Here is a 21055-nt window from a genome sequence, read left to right as displayed (position 1 = left end):
TCTGCAAGGATGTATTAAATTGATCAAAAGTGACAGTAAAGACATTTATAATGTTACAAAAGTTTCAATTTTGAATCAATGTTTTTGTTTTTTAATTCCCATTCATCAAAGAATCCTCAAAAAAATGTATCAGGGTTTCCTCAAAAATATTAGGCAGTACAACTTTTTTCAACATTGATTATAAGAAATGTTTTCCGAGCACCCAATCGGCATATTAGAATAATAATATTTAACAAATCACAATACTGTTTTTACTGTATATTTGATCAAACAAATGCATCCTCACTGACCGTAAGAGACTTCTTTCAAAATCATTAAAAAAAATCTTGCTGACCCCAATTTTTATTTTTTTATTTTTTACAGTTTTTCCTCATCAGATTTTTCACATCAGATTTGAATTTCTTATTGATTTAAGCAAATTGCATGTGTTTTGGCACGTGCGCAAAAAGAATAAGTATCATTTGCAAAATGACTAAATGCACATTGTTGGTCAAAACTGATGAGTTGATTCTCAGTGCAATTTTCAAACTCTTCACAACTTGGTGGTCACACCAAATATTGATTTTATTTAGTTAATAGAAGTTAATTTGTAAATAAAATCTATTTATGACATTATGTTTGAAAGCATCCTCACTTTACAGCACTTTTATACAAGTGCCTAAAACCTTTCACACTGCAGGTCAGTTTCTTCAAGAGTCTTGAAGACGTTGCCGCAGTTTTTTTGGATTTAGTCTATTTCAGTTTTTAGTGATGAGAGTCACATGATCAATCAAAGCTCATCACAAACAGCTTTTCCACAAGAAAGTTAATACTAATGAATAGAAGCTGCACACAAGTCTCATTCACACTAGGATTAAACAACATCACGGTAACACACATGAAATTTTAAAAAAGCTATAAACATTAATTTAACAACATTAAATGTAACATAAAACCCTAATGTACATAACTGATTAGAAAAAAACTAAGAAAGATAGTTATTTCAACAAAAATACATCAAATGTGAAGTGTCACGCAGGAAATTGTGGGAATGTCAATTACACTGTGGGAATGTTTTTCACTGTAAATTATACAATGAGTTGTTCTTTTTCACTTTCAAAAACTGTACATTTAACAGTATTTTACAGTAAAATTACATTTAATGTACCATTAGATCTATCACAGTTATTTACCGTATATAGTAAGGAAACTTTCTGTTAAGCAATTAACAGTCTTTTACCGTTATATCACGATAATTGTTTTACAGTGAATGTTTGGAAATGTAAATTAATATTTCCTACTGACACACTACAGCAAAAGATACAAATAACTGTCTTTAAAAAAAAATTTGGGGGGTGAAAATACTAACGTGCTTAAGATATTTGCACAGTACTATATATATATATATATATATATATATATATATATATATATATATATATATATATATATTATTGACACAATAACTAGGTTTTGAAGCATGAATGAAATGTTTTGAGTGAGTTGATACGTTTTGCAGACACGCAACAGAGTTCTGATGTTCCAGCAAACAGTTGTGACATTTGCACTTGCAGTTCAGAGAATGTTAAGACTGTTTTGAAAAATGTGCCAAAGCGATTGAGAAAAACTGTAATATACGGTCTCAACTTCTCTCGAATTTTGAGAAAATACAGAGAATAGGGGTGTTGTGTCTATACTAGCAAGTTGCAACCTCATCTACACCTTTTGTTTCAAAACTGAGCCAAAGCAGTTCGAGAAACAGGGCAAAACCAAATGAGATGCAGCGTTATAGCTCAACACCCCTGTCATTTTTGTTTCCAGAGCGCTGACTGTGGAGTGGAAGCCAGCATGTGACTGTTTGATGTTAATCCAGAATGTTTCTGATGTTATGTAACTGTTGTCTTCCTGTGGCTTATCCTGCGCCTCTCTTTCTATCTTTCTGTAGTTGGTCAGCGGGGGCTCTGTAGTGAATGCCGAGGCAGTATGGGACCATGTGACCATGGCTGACCGGGAGCTGGCCTTCAAGGCAGGTGATGTCATCAAGGTGTTGGATGCCTCGAATAAGGACTGGTGGTGGGGTCAAATCGACGAGGAGGAGGGCTGGTTTCCTGCCAGCTTCGTCAGGGTGAGTTTTAACACTTTCCTGTCTGACATATAGCTGTCTGATGCCCACCTGTCTAACAAATACCTGTCTAATACACACCTGCAGAACCACATCTGTTTAACCCAGCTGTTTTCATATCCAATACTGTTTCTAACTGAATAGCAGTCAGATAAAGCTGTTTAAAAGAGATGCAACATTCAGGCCTGTTCGAGAAATGAACAATAGAATAAATCTGCAGATATTTAGTTGACACATTTTCAGATAATCAGTCAGAAGAGGTCGCATTCTTCCCTTTAACCTCCATCTTGAACCCAAACTCTTGTTTGTGTTGCTGTTGTTGTTTCTCTAAGGTGGAGTCCCACCCCCCTCAAACCAAACAGCTTTTTTATATCAACCCTGTCGCTGCATCACGCCTCACAAACGCCACGGCTAAGGTGCGTTTTTTCAAAACCACTGCTTACCGTTTGACCGTTGAATGCATCCCATCGCTTACTGCTCACATGCTGTCGCTGTGTTCCAACGTTTTGTTTCCGCCACAGTCGCTGCGCCTCGCTTCCATGGCAACTTATCTTCATGCCGGTGACAGTCTGGGTCTGTCAGAAAATACTGAAATAGGAAAAAGATTTTGTTAATGTAATGCTCACTCAATTATAACATTTAACGATGACAACTATCAATATTTCCCTCTTTTCTGACAGTATTTGGTGACATCTTGTTTATTTCTATTTTACTGTGACTTGAACAGATGTTGGTCTTAATTTGAGCCTCTCTGGTCCTGTTTACACCTCGTATTAAGATGCGTTTTGGTCAATCGTATAACAAGAGGACGACGCTAAATACAGGTGTAAACGGGGTCTAAAGCGTTTTGAGCTTGTCCACTTTCGACCACTTCCAGAGTCATGTGGTCGAATGCGTTCGAACAGCCAAAAAGACCGCCTACTGACCTAATGCGTAAACATTATGGGAAGCGCGCTAGCCAGACGGGATTTAAACTTTGTCAGCTGAAGACCCAAGTTTGGTTTAAAGAGACGTAAAACGTACCAAGCGCAATGTTCTCTCACCATTCCTGATTTCTAACACACACTCACAGCGCTCGGCGTTGTCTTGCGGCTGTCAGAGCAGAAACGAAAGCTGCTTTTTCCGTCGTATGTTCTCCGGGAATGTTCATATGAAAATTACGTGAGCTTATTTCATCCATTAGATCGAATGATCTGAAAAAGCCCATACATTTACCCACCCATAGACCATTCCCTCGAAGAAATCACGACAGAAGTGGTCAAAAGTGGACAAGAGACGGATTAAAACACTAGGTGTAAACGGGAATGTGATCCGAATCCGATCGACCAAAATGTATCTTAATACCAGGTGTAAACAGGGCCTTTGACTGTTAAAGATCTGTTTAATCACATGTGTACACATAAAGAGAGCTATAGAGATAAGGAAAAGTCAAAAATATATTTTCAAACAGAAGTTTAAACAATAAACCCTCAAACACAACACCAATTATATAAGCCCCTCAGCTTTTCTTTCAGCATCTCTTCTCCAACCAGTGCTTAAAGTGTGTCAGGGGTTTTACACTGCACCGACAGGTGCTGACCAATGGCAGAAGACTGTTGCTGTTGGTCGGTGTTTATTTTCGCCGAATGTCTGAGAAGTTACGTAGTGTAATCTGGTGATGTCCGCGTTAGTCGGCGTCTATCGGTGTATTGTCAGTTGACCGTGGGGTCCCAGTTCAAACACCAACTTTTCACTCTTCATAGTGAGCCAAGCTTATGCATGAACCCTTCCAACCTTTTGTAGAAAAGCCTGTTGTCACTGAAGACTCAAAAGAGTGTTAGTTTGTCAGTGATACTATAAAACCTAGATCTAATATCATAAGCAAAATGTATTGAAATGTTATGAATAAAACTAAAGATGGCGTTATGAACATGCTGCACAGTAAAAATGAAATATTAATGGTGTGCTAGCATGAACATGCTTGATAATATGCATATACATGCAGATTCGCCGCTAGCTATTCGGGGGGTGATGTCCTTGCCCATAACTAAAGATTAACCCTCTATTGCGCGACATTCCCTCTGGGTAACAAATCCATTCTCTTCACATTGCAAGCACATGATGCCAATAAAATGGACATGAATGCAATTTCTTCCATAGCATTTTCTTGAATGAACTTAAATGACCTATAAAGCTTATATATGAGTATATGTTATCTTTTAAATCTACATTTCATATTATAAATGATTACATTTTATGCAGATTAAATAACTATCATTCAAAAGTCTGGGTTCAGTAAGATTTTTATAATAAGAAAAGGATATTATGTTAATTTGTTAACGTGCACATTATACTAAAGTTTATTTACCTATTTATATATATTTATTATTATTATTACTATTATTGTTATATTAATATTTGTTTGTATGTTTAATTATTTTGGCGGAAAGAGCTATTGTGGGGAAAAAAGTTATAACTTAGTAATTATATGAAGCTTTTTGTTAATGCGTTGGAAACGTTTACAAATAAATATAATTATTATTATTATTTTAACAATAAGAAATTATTCTATAGAACCAAATCAGCATATTAGAATGATTTCTGAAGGATCATGTGACACTGAAGACTGGAGTAATGATGTTGAAAATTCAGCTTTGCATCGCAGGAATAAATTACATTTTACAATATATTCAACTTTATAACATTATTTCACAATATTACTGTTTTTACTTGATCAAATAAATACAGCCTTGGTGAGCATAAGAGATTTCTTTCAAAAACATTACAAAAATCGACCAACTAACCCCAATCTTTTGAACAGTATAGGCTACGTAGAGAATCATGTATATTTATGTAAAATATATTTACATTTATTTGTAGTTATTAATTTAGATTTAATATATTTATACATTTTATATAACAACATTTAAATACATTTGTCTTGTGAATTTAGGCGGCAGTTGTATTAGATTTTGATTTTAGGATTGTGACATCAGCCAGTTTCTTTACATTGCGACATTGTTGCCTCCAGGCAACATACCTAACAAGGACCCTTAAAATAGTATCTTTTAAAAATTGCTCTTGATTTTAACAGTAATCATTTTAATGCCATTTTATGCGAGTCAGGTTTTATTTTTTACATTCTTTCATAATGCATGCAATAGAGTGTTTAAAGCCGCTATCATATTGTTGATGAAGCATCTGGATTGTAAGTCCACTGCAGTTGTGGCCATAAGCTCAAACTTTTTGCTTGTGTGTGATCTATTGGTTTGCTTTCTGAGAAATCCCAAGCTTAGTAGGCTACTGAAATATGAACATAAACCCTTTTAGTGAGGATCATAGGTGAAGGGATAAAAGGAGGTGTAGGATAGAGATGTGCTTATGAGAGAGGAGTGTGTTCGTAAAGGTGGAGCGCTCTTTAATGGGACTTTTATGTAACTTGGTCGTAACTTTGGCTACATACATAGAGCTTCCTAAGTGCATTTCTCAGTTCCCCCTTTACTTTCTCTCTTTCCTCTCTTTTCTAACAGTCATCTATCCCCCCTTCCTCCCCAAAAACACACTTACACAGATGGCAGGTTGTGTAAGCCACTCTCGGGCATGACAGGTGTGACAAAATCTCTCCGCTGTACAGAGAATATCACCTGTGTCTACAGACAAATACATATTAAATACACACACACACACACACACACACACACACACACACACACACACACACACACACACACACACACACACACACACACACACACACACACACACACACACACGCACACGCACACGCACACGCACACGCACACACACGCACACGCACACACACGCACACACACACACACACACACACACACGCACTATATCAATCTGTACAGCATGTCTTTATTCTGACCCTTTGGGCATCTCTTATGCAACACTGAGAAAGGACAAGGAGAAATAGACAGGAAGAGAATGAGTGTGCGAGAGATAGATGGGGTAGAGTCTGAAAGCATTATGTCACACCAGTTGGTGGCGCTGGCCTGCAGGTTTGGCGTCTCTCTCCTGCTGAGACCTGAAGCTCTCGTGTCATCAGAAATCATTGCTCACTGTTTATTCACAGTCCACACGCACAACACAAACTGTGCCTGCATACGAGAATCAGCAGCGTACAGTGGAGCTGAAAGTTACATATATAAAAACAAACACAGCTCAAATCTGAGGAACGCATTTAAAAAAATGATTTCCTTTTATTCCGATTGCAGTGTGTAATTTCTGCGGCATTAGCAGCATCACATAAAATTCCTAAAATAATTACTGTTTGCAGTCAGTTGTGGCATTTACAATTCATTTTTTTTTCTTTTGAACAGTCCGACATGTAAGCTTATTGCTCAATCAATAACATGAATTGTTGGCAGGACTTACCCATTTGTTGTTTAATTGTTTTTCCAATTCTGTTGGGTGCTGCTAGCACAAAACCTACACACTTCACCTTTAAAGGGATGTTAGAATTTTCATGTATTAATCGCTTTTGTTTGCCAATGTGTGAACAGCTTGTAGCAAGACTTCCCCGACTTCCTAGGTTTCGCCGGGAAAATCCAAAAGATGAGACATTTACGCGCGCTCCTGAAAACCTGAAGAAAAGGGATTAATTCAAACTATAGCCTTACATAACCAGATGAATATCCTCTATCATAATAATAATAATCAAACTATCATAACAGTGTCGGCAAGATGCTGGTGAATCACAGAGCTGGTGGAATATTCAAGATCGCTATGAATAAAAATACCGCTGTCATTTTTGTTGTGTGTTCTAAGCGAAGAACGAAAAAGAACTTCACTGTGATTATATCAGGGCCTTGATTCACGTTCAGTCTCTTGTACGTTAGGTGTACACGAGATGAATGCAAGCACGAGCAATAAATTGATGGCTGCAGTTCACTTAATGGCCACCGGTTTTGCTAATAACAAAAGTTTCTGATTAGTTAAATTAGGAACTCCAAGGCACTCGAAATATGTGAAAAAAAGTTAAAAAGCCTTTATTGATGAATGGCTCTAAACATTAAAAATGGTGACAGATCCACCTACGCGTTGCGGCTACATGCCTTCGTCAGGGTGTGTAACCAACAGCATTTCAGGTTTGTTTTTAACAACAGTTAATCAATCAAATTAAAAACACCTGGTCACTCGGTGTAACGAGACAATCAAGACAATTGGCCTAAATAGACCTATAGAAGAGAGGAAAAAAAAAAAAAAAAAAAAAAAAAAAAAATTCTGTTCTAATATCCAAATTACCAATAAAGTATGCAGATCAAAATGCGCCAAACTATATTGTATACATAACATTTTTTCAGAAATCAAATTACGTAAATTGAAATTAAACAATTAAACTCAATTAAATCATACGATGCAAAAAAAAAAAAAAAAAAAAAAAAAAAAACTACACCAATATAAATACCACTAAAGTATGCAAATCAAAATGCTCCAAACACCATTGTAAACATAGCATAGCTTCTTTTTTTTATAAATACATAAATCAAAAATCATACAGTGTGTAAATCATATAGATACACAGCGCAACCCACAAAAAAAACTGATAATATATATATATATATATGTATTTAGAATTCTAAAAAAAGATAATATTGGTATTATTATTATCAGTTTTTTTTGTGGGTTGCGCTGTGTATCTATATGATTTACACACTGTATGATTTTTGATTATGTATTTATAAAAAAAAGAAGCTATGCTATGTTTACAATGGTGTTTGGAGCATTTTGATTTGCATACTTTAGTGGTATTTATATTGGTGTAGTTTTTTTTTTTTTTTTTTTTTTTTTTTTTTTTTTTGCATCGTATGATTTATATAAAGTTTAATTGTTTAATTTCAATTTACGTAATTTGATTTCTGAAAAAATGTTATGTATACAATATAGTTTGGCGCATTTTGATCTGCATACTTTATTGGTAATTTGGATATTAGAACAGAATTTTTTTTTTTTTTTTTTTTTTTTTTTTCCTCTCTTCTATAGGTCTATTTAGGCCAATTGTCTTGATTGTCTCGTTACACCGAGTGACCAGGTGTTTTTAATTTGATTGATTAACTGTTGTTAAAAACAAACCTGAAATGCTGTTGGTTACACACCCTGACGAAGGCATGTAGCCGCAACGCGTAGGTGGATCTGTCACCATTTTTAATGTTTAGAGCCATTCATCAATAAAGGCTTTTTAACTTTTTTTCACATATTTCGAGTGCCTTGGAGTTCCTAATTTAACTAACTAGATTCTATATCCCATCCAAAGAGCACCGAGATTTTTACACCCTGAAGCAGCACTTCTATTTGCATCCTTTGCTTTAACAAAAGTTTCTGAATTCTACTCAATTTCAACGGCTATTCGTCGGATTACGGAAGTGATGTCTTTGATCCTTGGACGTTTCCGGTTAGTTGTTGAGAATTCAAAACATCGGCGGGAGGTGCTTGATGCACTGTCGGATTGCGATCATTTATTTAATCCTGCTATTACAAATATCAAAATTAAAATTAGGTCCATGTTGCTTGGTGGCTGGATGCTCCCTCTGGCCAGAAACTAAACTACTTTAGGAAATTAAACTATTTAGATTTATTTAAAAAACGATGTGATGCCTGGATTGCAGCAGTGAAGCGAGAAGGCTGCATGGATACCAACTAGCAACTGTATGATATACAGCACACATTTTGATTCTGGTAAGTCAATGACTTCATTCCAACATGCACTGATGCATGTTGACAGTAGATGACAGAAGTATTTGTTTTGTGCATTAACGAGAGTAAATAATTTCATTTTCATGTTTTTCTACTTTTCTTTAGGAAATCAGATCACCATGCAATTCCAGACTACAAAACCGGTTTAAATGATGTTTTTCAGGCTTGTTCAATGAACCATAAACAATTATTGCACGTGCACCTGTGGAACAATCCTTAAAGGGGTCATCGGATGCAAAATTCACTTTTATATGGTGTTTGCATATAAATGTATCTTGTGGACACAACAACCATACAATGAAAAAAAATCCATTCGCTCCTTTTTTTTTAATCCTCAAAAAGTCTAAACACTTAATAATCAACCGTTTGGATTTTCTGAGCAATATGATTTCATACTGCTCATGCTCCGCCCACGACCACTGACATACTGTCCCGTATTAGCATATTGTCGCCCTCTGCCATTTGCACACTGTCTGCCAAGGCAGCACTTTATGTGTCTTGTGTGACACGACACCCCCTATGGAAGAGAGGAGTGGGGTGAGCAGTTGCTCATTATCATTTAAAGAGACATGCACCGAAACGGGTCGCTGCGAACAGAGCTGTTTTTGAGGAGGTAAAAAGGGTGTTGTTTTACACTACCATTGAGGAATTTTAACCAACATATGTTACAAACTTTACATGAAGACCCTAAAGAATCATAGCAACTTGTGGAAAATGGGCATCCGATGACCCCTTTAAGACACAACGGTTTAAAGACGGTAGACAAGGTCACAGTTACAATGACTTAGGACTCTAAAGAGACTTTTCTACTGACTCTGAAAAACACCTGGAGAAAGATGCCCATTGTCTCGGATCCCCTGCATAAACGTGCCATATTCCTGCTGCAGGGGGGTATGAGGACTGCAGGTGTGAACAGAGCAATAAACTGCTATGTCCATAAAGTAAGACGCTTAAGACAGGGAGACAGGAAGGACAGCTGATCATCCTTGCAGCGCCAAACCTCGTGTAACCATATGTCCCCCCAGATGTGTTCGAGAACTTGAGGATGAGATGCACTGTAGCATTTAAAGCAGCTGGTGACCACACTAGATAGAGACTATCTGCTACTTTTAATATTGACCCACACTTTGTTCAGGGACTCATTCCATTTCTGTTCGTGAAATGTCTGAAATTCGTTCAGTTTATGTCTCAGTTTAATCTTTTTATGTCCATACAAATATTTGCGCGTGTTAATAAATTAGCTGGAAATAAAAGCAGTAGAAAGTTTGAGGATGTTTCTTTTTTTCCTGTGTGTGTGTGTCTGTGTATATATATATACACAGTATATATATATTTGTTTGTGTGTGTGTTGAAGTTCATATCTGTATGTGACTATTTTTGAAAAACATATAGGACGTTTTACATATGTTGTCATTTATCAGGTTTCTGCAAATGGTTCCCTTACCTTCAAGGACCCTAAAATGACATACAGTGTAATTTATTTTGCAATGTTGCAATATATTTAGTAGCAGCACAGCAAACGGAAACCACAGAATCCAATTTGAGCTTGTGGTAGCTCACAAAAGAAGCCTATTTGCTTTGCTATTGACCAGTTGTTAATTGTGAACTTATCTCAGATATTTTAAATGAAGTTCTGAATGTAGGTTTGTGACTCGGGAGAAGCCTAATCATTCAGTCCTGTCAATCATCATAATGAGCGTATATAAGCAGCAATCATTGCAGCGTCCCAGCGATCCCTCCACCTCCCCATCTCCTCCTCTATTTCTCTCTTTCTCCCTCTACATTGTACTGTTATTGGTGAGTTGAGCTCGGAGTTTGAGCCGAGCCTCAGGTTCGAGCCTCCGTCAAGGACATCAACAATATATATATACAGTATACATAGATGCCTCATCAGTGACTGTTTCTATGGACCGCTATGTAAGCCGTCCGCCATATTGGAATGGTCAAAGATGGTACTTGAACACTCGAGAGCAAGTTGACTGCGTCTACAGCCGTAGTTAGATGCATATGAATATCTATATCTACAGTAGACTGCAATAGAAGATGATTTGCATAACACAATACAAGAAGACAAAGGCATCAGCTAATACGACATTAAAAAGTTACCATACTATAAAAACCTGTAATATTGAGTTACGACATATGAAAACACAAATCAACACATTCTTACCTGTGAAAGGTTATCACATGTCTTCAGGAATTCACATGTCGGCAGATTCACAACCAGAAGCCGTGCAATGTTGTGGCATCATTGATTCTTATTGTGAGTGACAGCACACTGACCGTTCCAAAATGTCTGGAGAGGTGTGGCATTTATGTATATGAACAGCAAGCCAAGTTTGTTTACCATTAACTATTAAGATTGGATGGGCAGGCGAACTTGTGAATAGTACATCTGAGAAGGATTAGTGAATATAATAATTGGAAATACCCAAGTAAAAGAGATTGGTCAATGTTGTATTAATATCACCTGCAAGGGTTTGTTTTTTGGTGTAAGATGCTGACACCTTTTACACAGTATCTTGTTTCTCTTCACTGTTCAGTCAGGTTGAGTCATGAAGCATAAAATGAGACGTCACTTTTCATTAGAGGACAGGAGAGAAGAACAGACAACCCCCCACCACCACCAAAAAAGAAAAAACAGATTGCTCTGGGAGGATAGGGTGAGAGAGAAAGTGAGAGAGGCTAAAATAGATTGGACGACACTGAGAGGAAGGAAAGAGAAGATGGAAGTTTGTATGTTTGTGTATTTGTGGGCAGGTGTGTGTGTGTGTGTGTGTGTGTGTGTGTGTGTGTGTGTGTGTGTAACATCTGCGTCATCAGTGTTCTTCTGATTCCTCTATTTTTTTTAAACACAGCCATAGCAACACACACACACACGCACACACACGAGTTGTGTACCCGGGCAGCAGGATCCCTAAACTAAGCCTTTCGCTTGATGAGAATGAGGACGGACAACTAGCAAGGCTAATGCACTGGAAAGTTGCGCTGAGGCAGAGTTTTCTAGGTATAAGAGTATAATTTGAGTTTTTAATGAGATCTTAATCCGAGAAACATCCTTCAAGAGATTAAACATCATATCCGTGACTTTGTGTAGAAACAGAGTGTGTGAGAGAAAGAGAGAGGGCGAGGGAGTTATGCAGGACATGGTTTCAGGGTGAATAGAATCTGTGACAGGCTTGTGTATTTATGAAAATCTATTTTTAATTGTGTCTTCTTTTCCCCCCCAGTGTTTGGGACTCCATATCAGGTCATCATTATGCGTGTGTGTATGTGTGGGTCAGATTTTGCTATCTCTGTGCAATCCAAATGTCCCTACAAGGATAACAAAACCTGAAATCAATTACACTGTGGGGACCAACCAGTTTCCACAAGGAATATGGCTTAAAGGCACAGAAAATTTGTTCCAAACCTGTATGCTGTATTTTTCTGTAAAAACACTGTAAAAACTTTCTTTAGAAATGTCTGATTGGTTATTTTGAGTTGAATCGGTTGATCTGGTTCACAAAACAGGTTTGCATGATTCACTCACAAATTGGAAAATGTAAATGTCAGTCTGTTTGTCACGCAAGCTATTGTACAGTATGGCTTCAGAAGACTTGGATTAAAGTCATATGCTAATTTTATGATACTTTTATGGTGCATTTGTGACATGATTTTTTAAGCTTGAACACTCCAGCCAGCATTCATTGTAAATGCAAGGAAAAAAGAGAATAATGCTTCCTTCAAAACTTCTCCTTTAGTGATCCACAAAAGAAAGAAAGTCATACAGGGTTGGAACTACTTCAGAGTGAGTAAATGATAACCAAATTTTCATTTTCGAGTTGTCCTTATCCCTTTAAACACCTTATGTGCACCTTTAAAATCTAAAAGAGTTTCTGTAGAACTAGAACATAAAAATGTGGGCATTTTCATGGGTTTTCATTGTGTGTGTTTGTGTGTGTGTGAGAAGAGAGTGTGTTTGTATCTGCGCATGTGTGTTCACATCAGTTGGCTCACCTGGGAAAGCAAATGATAAGTTACATAATCAGGGCAAATAAAATTACATCAGATTCTCTCAACACACACACACACACACACACACACACACACACACACACACACACACACACACACACACACACACAGACACACACACACACACACACACACACACACACACACACACACACACACACACACACACACACACCAACCATGCACCTAACTGCGCATCTGTATTGCCCTCCTTCTCTTTTCATCTCCTGGCTTGTGTGTGTGTATCTTGGCAGCAGTGTAACAGGTCCAAATGCAGATTCATTTATGTCCTGGTGAAAACAGATTTTGTAAAGTGTTTTACTGCAATGCCTCTAATGTGGTCAAATGTAGTTTGGACTGGTGCCACCAGAGGGCGCAATCTGACTCTTTGTTTCATGTCAATGTAACTTTAACCCCTGAAGCTTTTAAAGCAACATCTAGACACTTTAATTACCCTATGAAAGTAGTCATGTTAACTCTGGATGCTCTGAGCCGAATGCTAATCGAATGTGAGCACAATTATCATGATTAGTTTAATAGATGATAACAGGACTTGAAGATCAAGTCATGTCTGTCTTAATGTGTGTGTGTGTGTTCTAGTTATGGGTAAATCAGGAGGAAAACGCAGTGGTCGAGGCTGCCGAAAGCTCCAGCGAGGTGCAGAACGGCCACGCGGAGGCCAGTCCGAACCCCAGCACCGACTGCCTGTGTCTGGGCCAGCCCACCCAGAACCGGGACCAGATGAGGGCCAATGTCATCAATGAGATCATGAGCACAGAACGACATTACATCAAACACCTGAAGGACATCTGTGAGGTAACAACCTTTGGCTGTCTCTAATGTTTCTCCTAAATGTCCTGAGGAGAAATATAGGCTACATAAACACAACTGAGATAAAAAATGTAAACACAGGAAAAGTACCCTATACAACACAACTATAAAGTTTACGTGGATAGCATTGCTCAGATAATTTGCCTTTGTGAGAATCTAATGAGACATCATAAGAAATCTTTATTGAGCACCAAATCATATTAGAATGATTTCTGAAGGATCATGTGAAGACGACTTGAGTAATGATGCTAAAAATTCAGCTTTGCCATCACAGAAATGAAGTATTTTTAAATGTGTAAAAATAGAAAACAGTCATTTTGAATTGTAATGATATTTGACAATATTACTGTTTTACAGTATTAAATACCGAGAATAAGAGACTTTTGAACAGTAGTGTAAATCTTCTGTTTCAGGGGTATCTCCGTCAGTGTAAAAAGAGGAGAGACATGTTTAACGACGATCAGCTGAAAGTGATATTTGGAAATATCGAAGACATTTACAGATTCCAGTTAAGCTTCGTCAGAGACTTGGAGAAACAGTTTAACACGGAAGAACCTCATCTCAGTGAGATCGGACCCTGCTTTTTGGAACACGTCTGTATTCCAACATAGAAAATCACTGACATATTCATAATGGGTCAAGGGGAAAATGGATTTATTTAACATTTTTATATTTTTATTTACAGCAAGATGGATTCTGGATCTACTCGGAATACTGTAACAACCACGTTGACGCCTGCATGGAGATCACACGTCTTATGCGAGACGCACGATACCAGCACTTCTTTGAAGCGTGCCGATTGGTCCAGCAGATGATCGACATCGCCATTGACGGCTACCTTCTCACACCAGTCCAGAAAATCTGCAAATACCCTCTACAGCTGGCAGAGTTACTGAAATACACAGTACAAGAACACAGGTACACACAGAAACACGGATATGCTAACTCAAGGTGCATCATGCAGATAATGGCGGCCGGGTCCACAAAAATATATGACTGTGCAAATGACAAATTTTGAACTGATATATCTACTTTCCACTTATCATTTTGACAGCCCTCGTTTTTTCTCTCTTCTCTTTTGCTCATTCTTTTCCCTTTCTCTCCCAGTGATTATCGGTATGTGGCTGCTGCGCTAGCTGTAATGAGAAATGTCACTCAGCAAATCAACGAACGCAAACGAAGGCTTGAGAACATTGACAAAATCGCCCAATGGCAGGCCTCTGTACTGGACTGGGAGGTGTGTGGCTAAAGCTTTTCAGACCAAGTTAATTAGCAGTATATAAGATATAAAAGAGAGCAATAGTAGTTTATTAGTTTAATAGTAGCAATAGGTTGTTTATTGTTATTTATTTATTATATATGTATATGTAAAAGGTTTTGCTTCGTCATATTTTTTTGGTAACCATGCTAAAAAAAAATGTTGTTTAATTTTTTGAAAGAGAAGAGATCAATTTACTGCAACTTTGCTGAATAAAGTACTTCTAAATCTCAAACTTTTGGGGGTGGGGGCAGTTGTGGCCTAATGGTTAGAGAGTCGGACTTGGAACCCGAAGGTCACAGGTTCGAGTCTCAGTACCATCAGGAAATGAAGGTGGAGGGAGTGAATGAACAGCTCTCTCTTCCACTCTCATTACCCACAACCGAGGTGCCCTTGAGCAAGTCATCTAACCCCCAATTGCTCCCCGGACCTCAGCAAAAATGTCTGCTCCAGGTGTGTGTTCACGGTGTGTGTGTGTGTGTTCAATACTCACTGCTGTGGACTTGGATGGGTGAAACTTCACAGAGCACAAATTCTGAGTATGGGACACCATACTCACTTCACTTCCACTTTTGAATGGTAGTGTATTACAGTTTCCACAAAAATATTAAGCAGCAAAACATTGATAATAATAAGAAACATATATCAGCATATTAGAATGATTTCTGAAGGATCGTGTGACAGTGAAGTCTGGAGTCATGGCTGCTGAAAATTCAGCTTTGCCATCACATAAATAAATTACATTTTAAAACATATAAAAATAGACTATTTCAAATTGTAATAATTTTTCAAAATATTGCTGTTCTTACTGTATTTGTGATCAAATAAATGCCGCCTTTGTGAGAGTTTAATTATTCCAAACTTTGACAAGTAGTATATATTTTTTTTTTTACAAAAACAAGAATTTTTCTATGCAGTTTCGTAATGAAATCTGCCATCTATGGCACATGTTTGATGTTTGTTATTGACGTGTGACCTGCACCACAGGCATTATATTTGATTGGAGAACTGCATACTGAGACATGAAGACATCAGAGTCTCAGTGGTGTCAGATGTAATGATTCATTTGTTATTGTGTGTGTGCAGGGTGAGGACATTCTGGACAGGAGCTCAGAGCTTGTGTACACCGGGGAGATGTCCTGGATATATCAACCATACGGGCGCAGCCAAACCAGAATCTTCTTCCTGTTCGATCATCAGATGGTCCTCTGCAAGAAGGTGAGAGAAAGAGGGGATTAAGGCACAAATAACACTCTTAAGTTCAATTGATGATGATGAAGTAGGAGTCCGCTTTAACTGGGACACATGGGTCTGGAAATAAAGTGTAGAGAACAGGTAAAAAGAAAGTGATACAGATAGATAGATAGATAGATAGATTACTATTGACAAAAAAATTAAATAAAATTAAAAATAGTGTCAGGCATGACTTTTGCAGTCCTGTTTTTCGTTTGTGAGGAGTAGGAATCTTTAAGGGAAGGAAGGGAAGGTAGCAGGCAGCTGATGATGTTTTCAGCACATTGCACATAACTTTCACTTGGAGAGCGAAGATGCAGAATTGAACAAGACAGGCATGGAAAAGCAAATTATGGTGGTGTAGCGCAACTGAGGGTTTGTGATTTGGATTCGAGCTGAAGGTAAAATCCGTTTGTGTTTCACTGTCCTCCAAACACCCTCAAGCTCAAAGCACATGGCCCGTTTTTAGTCTCTCCACAAAGGTGCAAAAACATCTCTCCAGCACCATATGACATACACAGACAGTTCAGCAACACAAAAACTGAGACAATCAGCGCCTGTTTTTCACAAGACTGATATGAGATTACCCAGACCAGCCGACCAATTAGCAGTCTTACTATTTATATCAAACATGTTTGGAGACTCGTAATACAAATCACTATCATCTCTAATAAAAAGGTGACGCATCCTATCCCACCTTGTATTTACATATGTACATTTATTTTAATATAATATTTAGTTTCATTCTTTCTGTAAATTGTCTGGATCGTCAGTGCCGACTTCAGACATACTAATAAAGCCTCTCCATCTTCCACAGGATCTCATTCGCCGTGATATTCTCTACTATAAGGGCCGAATTGAAATGGATCGATATGAGGTCATTGACGCAATCGACGGCCGAGATGATGATTTTAACGTTAGCGTGAAGAATGCCTTCAAACTGGCCAACAGAGAGACAGACGAGATCCATCTGTTCTTGCCTAAAAAGCTGGAGGAGAAAATGCGTTGGCTTCGGGCGTTTCAGGAGGAAAGAAAGATGGTCCAGGAAGATGAGAAGATTGGTGAGAACTTTTGCATTTAGTCATTATTCATTCTCATGAGGTTTCAAATTTGTATTCTGTTAGGTTTTTTTTTTTTTAATCAGACCGACCTTTTCGATACAATAACCATACAAGTTCACCACTCTCACAGTGATTTAAACTTTGTTCTGTTCTTCACACAAAGCTGTTAAGGTTTTACACTAAATGTTGTCTGTCATTTTGTCGCTTTAGGGTTTGAAATCTCTGGGTATCAGAAGAGGCAAGCCGCCTTGACCGTTAGGAGAGTCACCAAACAGAAAGGTATGAAATCTTGAAGCCTGCGTGACCGTTATTATGTTCAGTGGTGGGTAGGTTACTCTTAAAAAGTAATTAATTACAAGCTACTAATTACATCTTCAACAGTGTAGTTAGATCACTGAACTAATTACTCTCTAAAAAGTATTGCAATATTTATTAATTATTACTTTCTAAATCCCATATCAACCTCCAACAGTTGAACAATACAAGGATAGACATGAAACTATTCTTTCACATAAATTATATAAAAGTGTATAAATGATCCTTGAACTGACCAAAAAGAGAGTTTACATCAAAACGTCAAAAGTTTACATTAAAAAACATACATTTTAACATTAGACGTTAAATTTGGGTTTTGAATCTGCTTTTAGCCTCTTAGGGTGTGTTCACATTTGGCAGGTTTGGTTTGGCTCGATTAAATTTGATCAATAAATTAAATTCGAAAAATGAGACATTATAGGGCTGTTACCAATCAAATGAAATCAGTATCATCAAAATCTGCAGAAGTGGCGGCACTGAAGCTGCATCTTAAACACCATTTAGATGTATTTACACTGTAATTTCAATTTCATAAATAATACTATGAGATAAATGTTTTAAAGATAATATTTTGATTATTGAATTATGAAATTACTTCTTTTTTTATTTTTTTTTACTAAACAATACTTTAAACATGAGATTAAAACCGCCAGTAGGTGGTGGCAAGCCACTGTCTTAATGAGTAAGTCATTGAATCATTCAATCATTCATTTGTTAAAAACAGAAACATGCCTTGATTTGGAATTATTGAAACATCCCAATTATTACATGGCTGCTTGCCACATACGTAAATAGTTAGACAACAAATTTGTTGAAATATTTGATGAAGTCTTTAAACACAAAGCTTCCGTGAAGAAAGCAGTTGCTAGCAAGGCAGGTTCAAACTAGATGGACATTTAAGGGATACGGTACAGTCATACCACTTATTACACGGCATTTCGCCACATAAGTAATTATGGAGATAAGAGATATTGATTTGAGATTAAAATTTTAAAATCATTCCAGTTTGTTATCATATAATCCTACAGTGTACAAAACAATCGTCGCAAAATGGCAGCAACTGCGTTTGTATGAAACGAGAGCGAGTCCGCGATACCCATATCACTATGAAATAACTGTACACAAAACATTGATTTGAGTAGTAATATTTGTTTAGCTCAACAAAAAACGCAAAACTTTGACAAAGAAAAAACGTTCCTAGCAAGCGTATAGTGCTGACTTCAGTATCCCGGATGAGCCTGTGTTATCGGTCTTTACCGGTTGTTATCGGGGAATAACATACCGCTGGATGGAGTAATTGACCAATCAGAATCAAGTATTCCACAGAGCCATGCAATGATGTCAGCTATCACATAGTTAATACAAATATAGACAGCTTTATTTTTTGCATAACACAATTTCCATTTCCAATAAATGATACTGTATTCTTTTGTGTCGCTGTTACCATGGTGAAAAAGTCCCAATAAGAAAAAACAAAATCAATGCAAATTGTAACCATGCAGTAAATGGTGCCTGTTACATACAGCATAAATCTACACAGAATTCAGATAAGAGTAATTTTAAACACAGATAAACCTTGAGTTTATGCCTCAGGCTTTTTGTTTTCCTATGTGCCCATCTTCTCAGGTATGGGCCGGTCGGTCCCCCCAGCGTACCCACCACCTTTGGACCCCATGAACCCTGGGCAGTACCTCCTCCCTGACGGCTACGGGCAGGCGGATGGATATGAATATGAGCCCAAACGCAGCACATCACCCTTCTGGCAGAACTTCAGTCGGTTAGCTCCCTTTAAAAAATAGAACACACACCTACCAGGGGTTGGATACACCGGCCTCTGTATACTTGGAAAAGCACTATTCTACTTAAGATACATCTGTGGGACTTGAGGAGGACTGACACGACACAAACTACAGGAGAGGACGGACCTTGCTTTACTGGGATTTACCAGGCGTATTTCTTTTACTGGGGTTACGGGGACACCTCGCCAGGCTGGCTGCACTGAATTCTGCACACGACATGTTGTAATTCACAGAAAAGAAATTAACACATGCACACACACACACACACACACACACACACACACACACACACACACACAAAACATACACATTTTATCCCTCAGCCCTCTCTTTTTAGAGAGGTTTTAAATTATGAAATAAGAAAAATCACCTATGGTTTCTTCTTCTCTACACAAATCGACAAAAAGCGAATTTTCACTTTTTGAAGCACTAAACCACCGTAATGACTCTTTCTCTCTAGCGCCGCCCTGGTGTTCCTCCGTGCACTGTGACTTTTCGGGGCATTCTCTCTCACCCAATCTCTCTTTTATCTCTCGATCTCATACTCAACATTATCACGTGTTTTTCCAACAGTTTCGAGTCTGGTCAAAGCTGAAGATTTTTTATTTTATTCCTGGACAATTTCTCCTTGGATGGAACCTGCTGCACTCTTTAGTTTGTTTTGCATGAGATTCAGTTCATTGCAGGTGTTTTTATTTGTGTAATTCTATTCGTACGGGTCTCAAAGAACTGTGGATCACGATCTGCAAATTTGTCACTCGATCACGGTCTACTGGAAATACAGATATTGGGACAACTTTGACATTCAGAGAAACCTACGATCGATCAAGCTTAAAGTCGTTTTGGTTTGGTGGAGCTTTTGGGTACCCTGAGAGAACTACAGACCAGAGAAACCAGAAGGAGGAACTGTTTTGCTCTGAACAGTGGACCTCTGTAGCGTGTTTACGTCAGAGCCTTGTTCATCCTGAGCTCTCGGTCTTGGCTTTATCATTGTTTCCTCTCTCCCATCATCAGTGCTGATCACTTGCTAAAAAGTAATAATTCCACCTCTGAGCCCGTCTTCATTTTTATAGGGAATGATACTCGGACCAGGACGACTTTAATCCTGCTGATCAACCTCGTAATGACGTGCCAATTCATGTCTAACGTGCCAAAATAGTCTGGTTGCCAAATTTTCCTCTAACAGGTGCATTGGCATGTGCGAATGCCAACCCCATGAGCTGGTACCCCGCCATGTGACTTCTCAGGCGAAAATTAAGTCAGTGAAATTTGGTTATCGCTGCTAGGATTAGCATGACATAGAGTTTCAGTTTTTCCTTCTTTTTTTTTTTGGGGTTGTTTTTGGTTCTCTCTCTATATATACAGTATATATATATATTTATTTTTTCCCAAATTAAAGGGACTTGTGCGAAATTTAATTTATGGTATATTCGGGTTTTGTCTGATAACTTTCAAAGGATAGTATTTAGTCCAATCACAATATTTAAAGTATTGCTATAAAACATTATTTATTCTATTATAGTGTGATTTTCTTTTTTTCCATCTTGATCCTCTTTCTATATTTTAGAGCTTCTGCTGGAGTGTTAAAGACCTTTTTGGGCATAAAAAAATGTAAGAGGACAGTATGGAAGAAATATGTCACACATGTGTACTAAGTGCCACATGAAACTATTATTATGTTACAAAGGAAAATAACAGTTTAATATTTTTGATTCGGTGATATGATTGAAATAAGAACATTATA

At 37.6% G+C, this 21055-nt stretch overlaps 1 protein-coding gene across 2 annotated transcripts in view; it reads left to right on the top strand.

The window, feature by feature from the left end:
- Positions 1-21022, top strand: part of arhgef9a (Cdc42 guanine nucleotide exchange factor (GEF) 9a) — a 29070-nt gene extending 8048 nt beyond the window's left edge. The window contains exons 2-11 of one of the 2 annotated variants that reach the window (XM_079607930.1): positions 1925-2104; positions 2434-2517; positions 13415-13630; positions 14059-14238; positions 14331-14563; positions 14753-14882; positions 15990-16121; positions 16954-17197; positions 17408-17476; positions 19139-21022. In XM_079607930.1, coding sequence (XP_079464056.1) covers positions 1925-2104; positions 2434-2517; positions 13415-13630; positions 14059-14238; positions 14331-14563; positions 14753-14882; positions 15990-16121; positions 16954-17197; positions 17408-17476; positions 19139-19311 — 1641 coding nt within the window. In that variant the 3' untranslated portion in view covers positions 19312-21022. The remainder of the gene's footprint in view (positions 1-1924; positions 2105-2433; positions 2518-13414; positions 13631-14058; positions 14239-14330; positions 14564-14752; positions 14883-15989; positions 16122-16953; positions 17198-17407; positions 17477-19138) is intronic. The other variant, XM_079607931.1, reaches the window with a different exon arrangement.
- Positions 21023-21055: the final 33 nt, after the last annotated feature.

The sequence above is a fragment of the Phoxinus phoxinus genome (genome assembly GCF_949152265.1).
Source record: "Phoxinus phoxinus genome assembly, chromosome: 3".
NCBI classification, from domain to species: domain Eukaryota; kingdom Metazoa; phylum Chordata; class Actinopteri; order Cypriniformes; family Leuciscidae; genus Phoxinus; species Phoxinus phoxinus.
The sequence above is the reverse complement of the archived record's forward strand: the minus strand, read 5'-3'. Positions and strand labels throughout refer to the sequence as shown.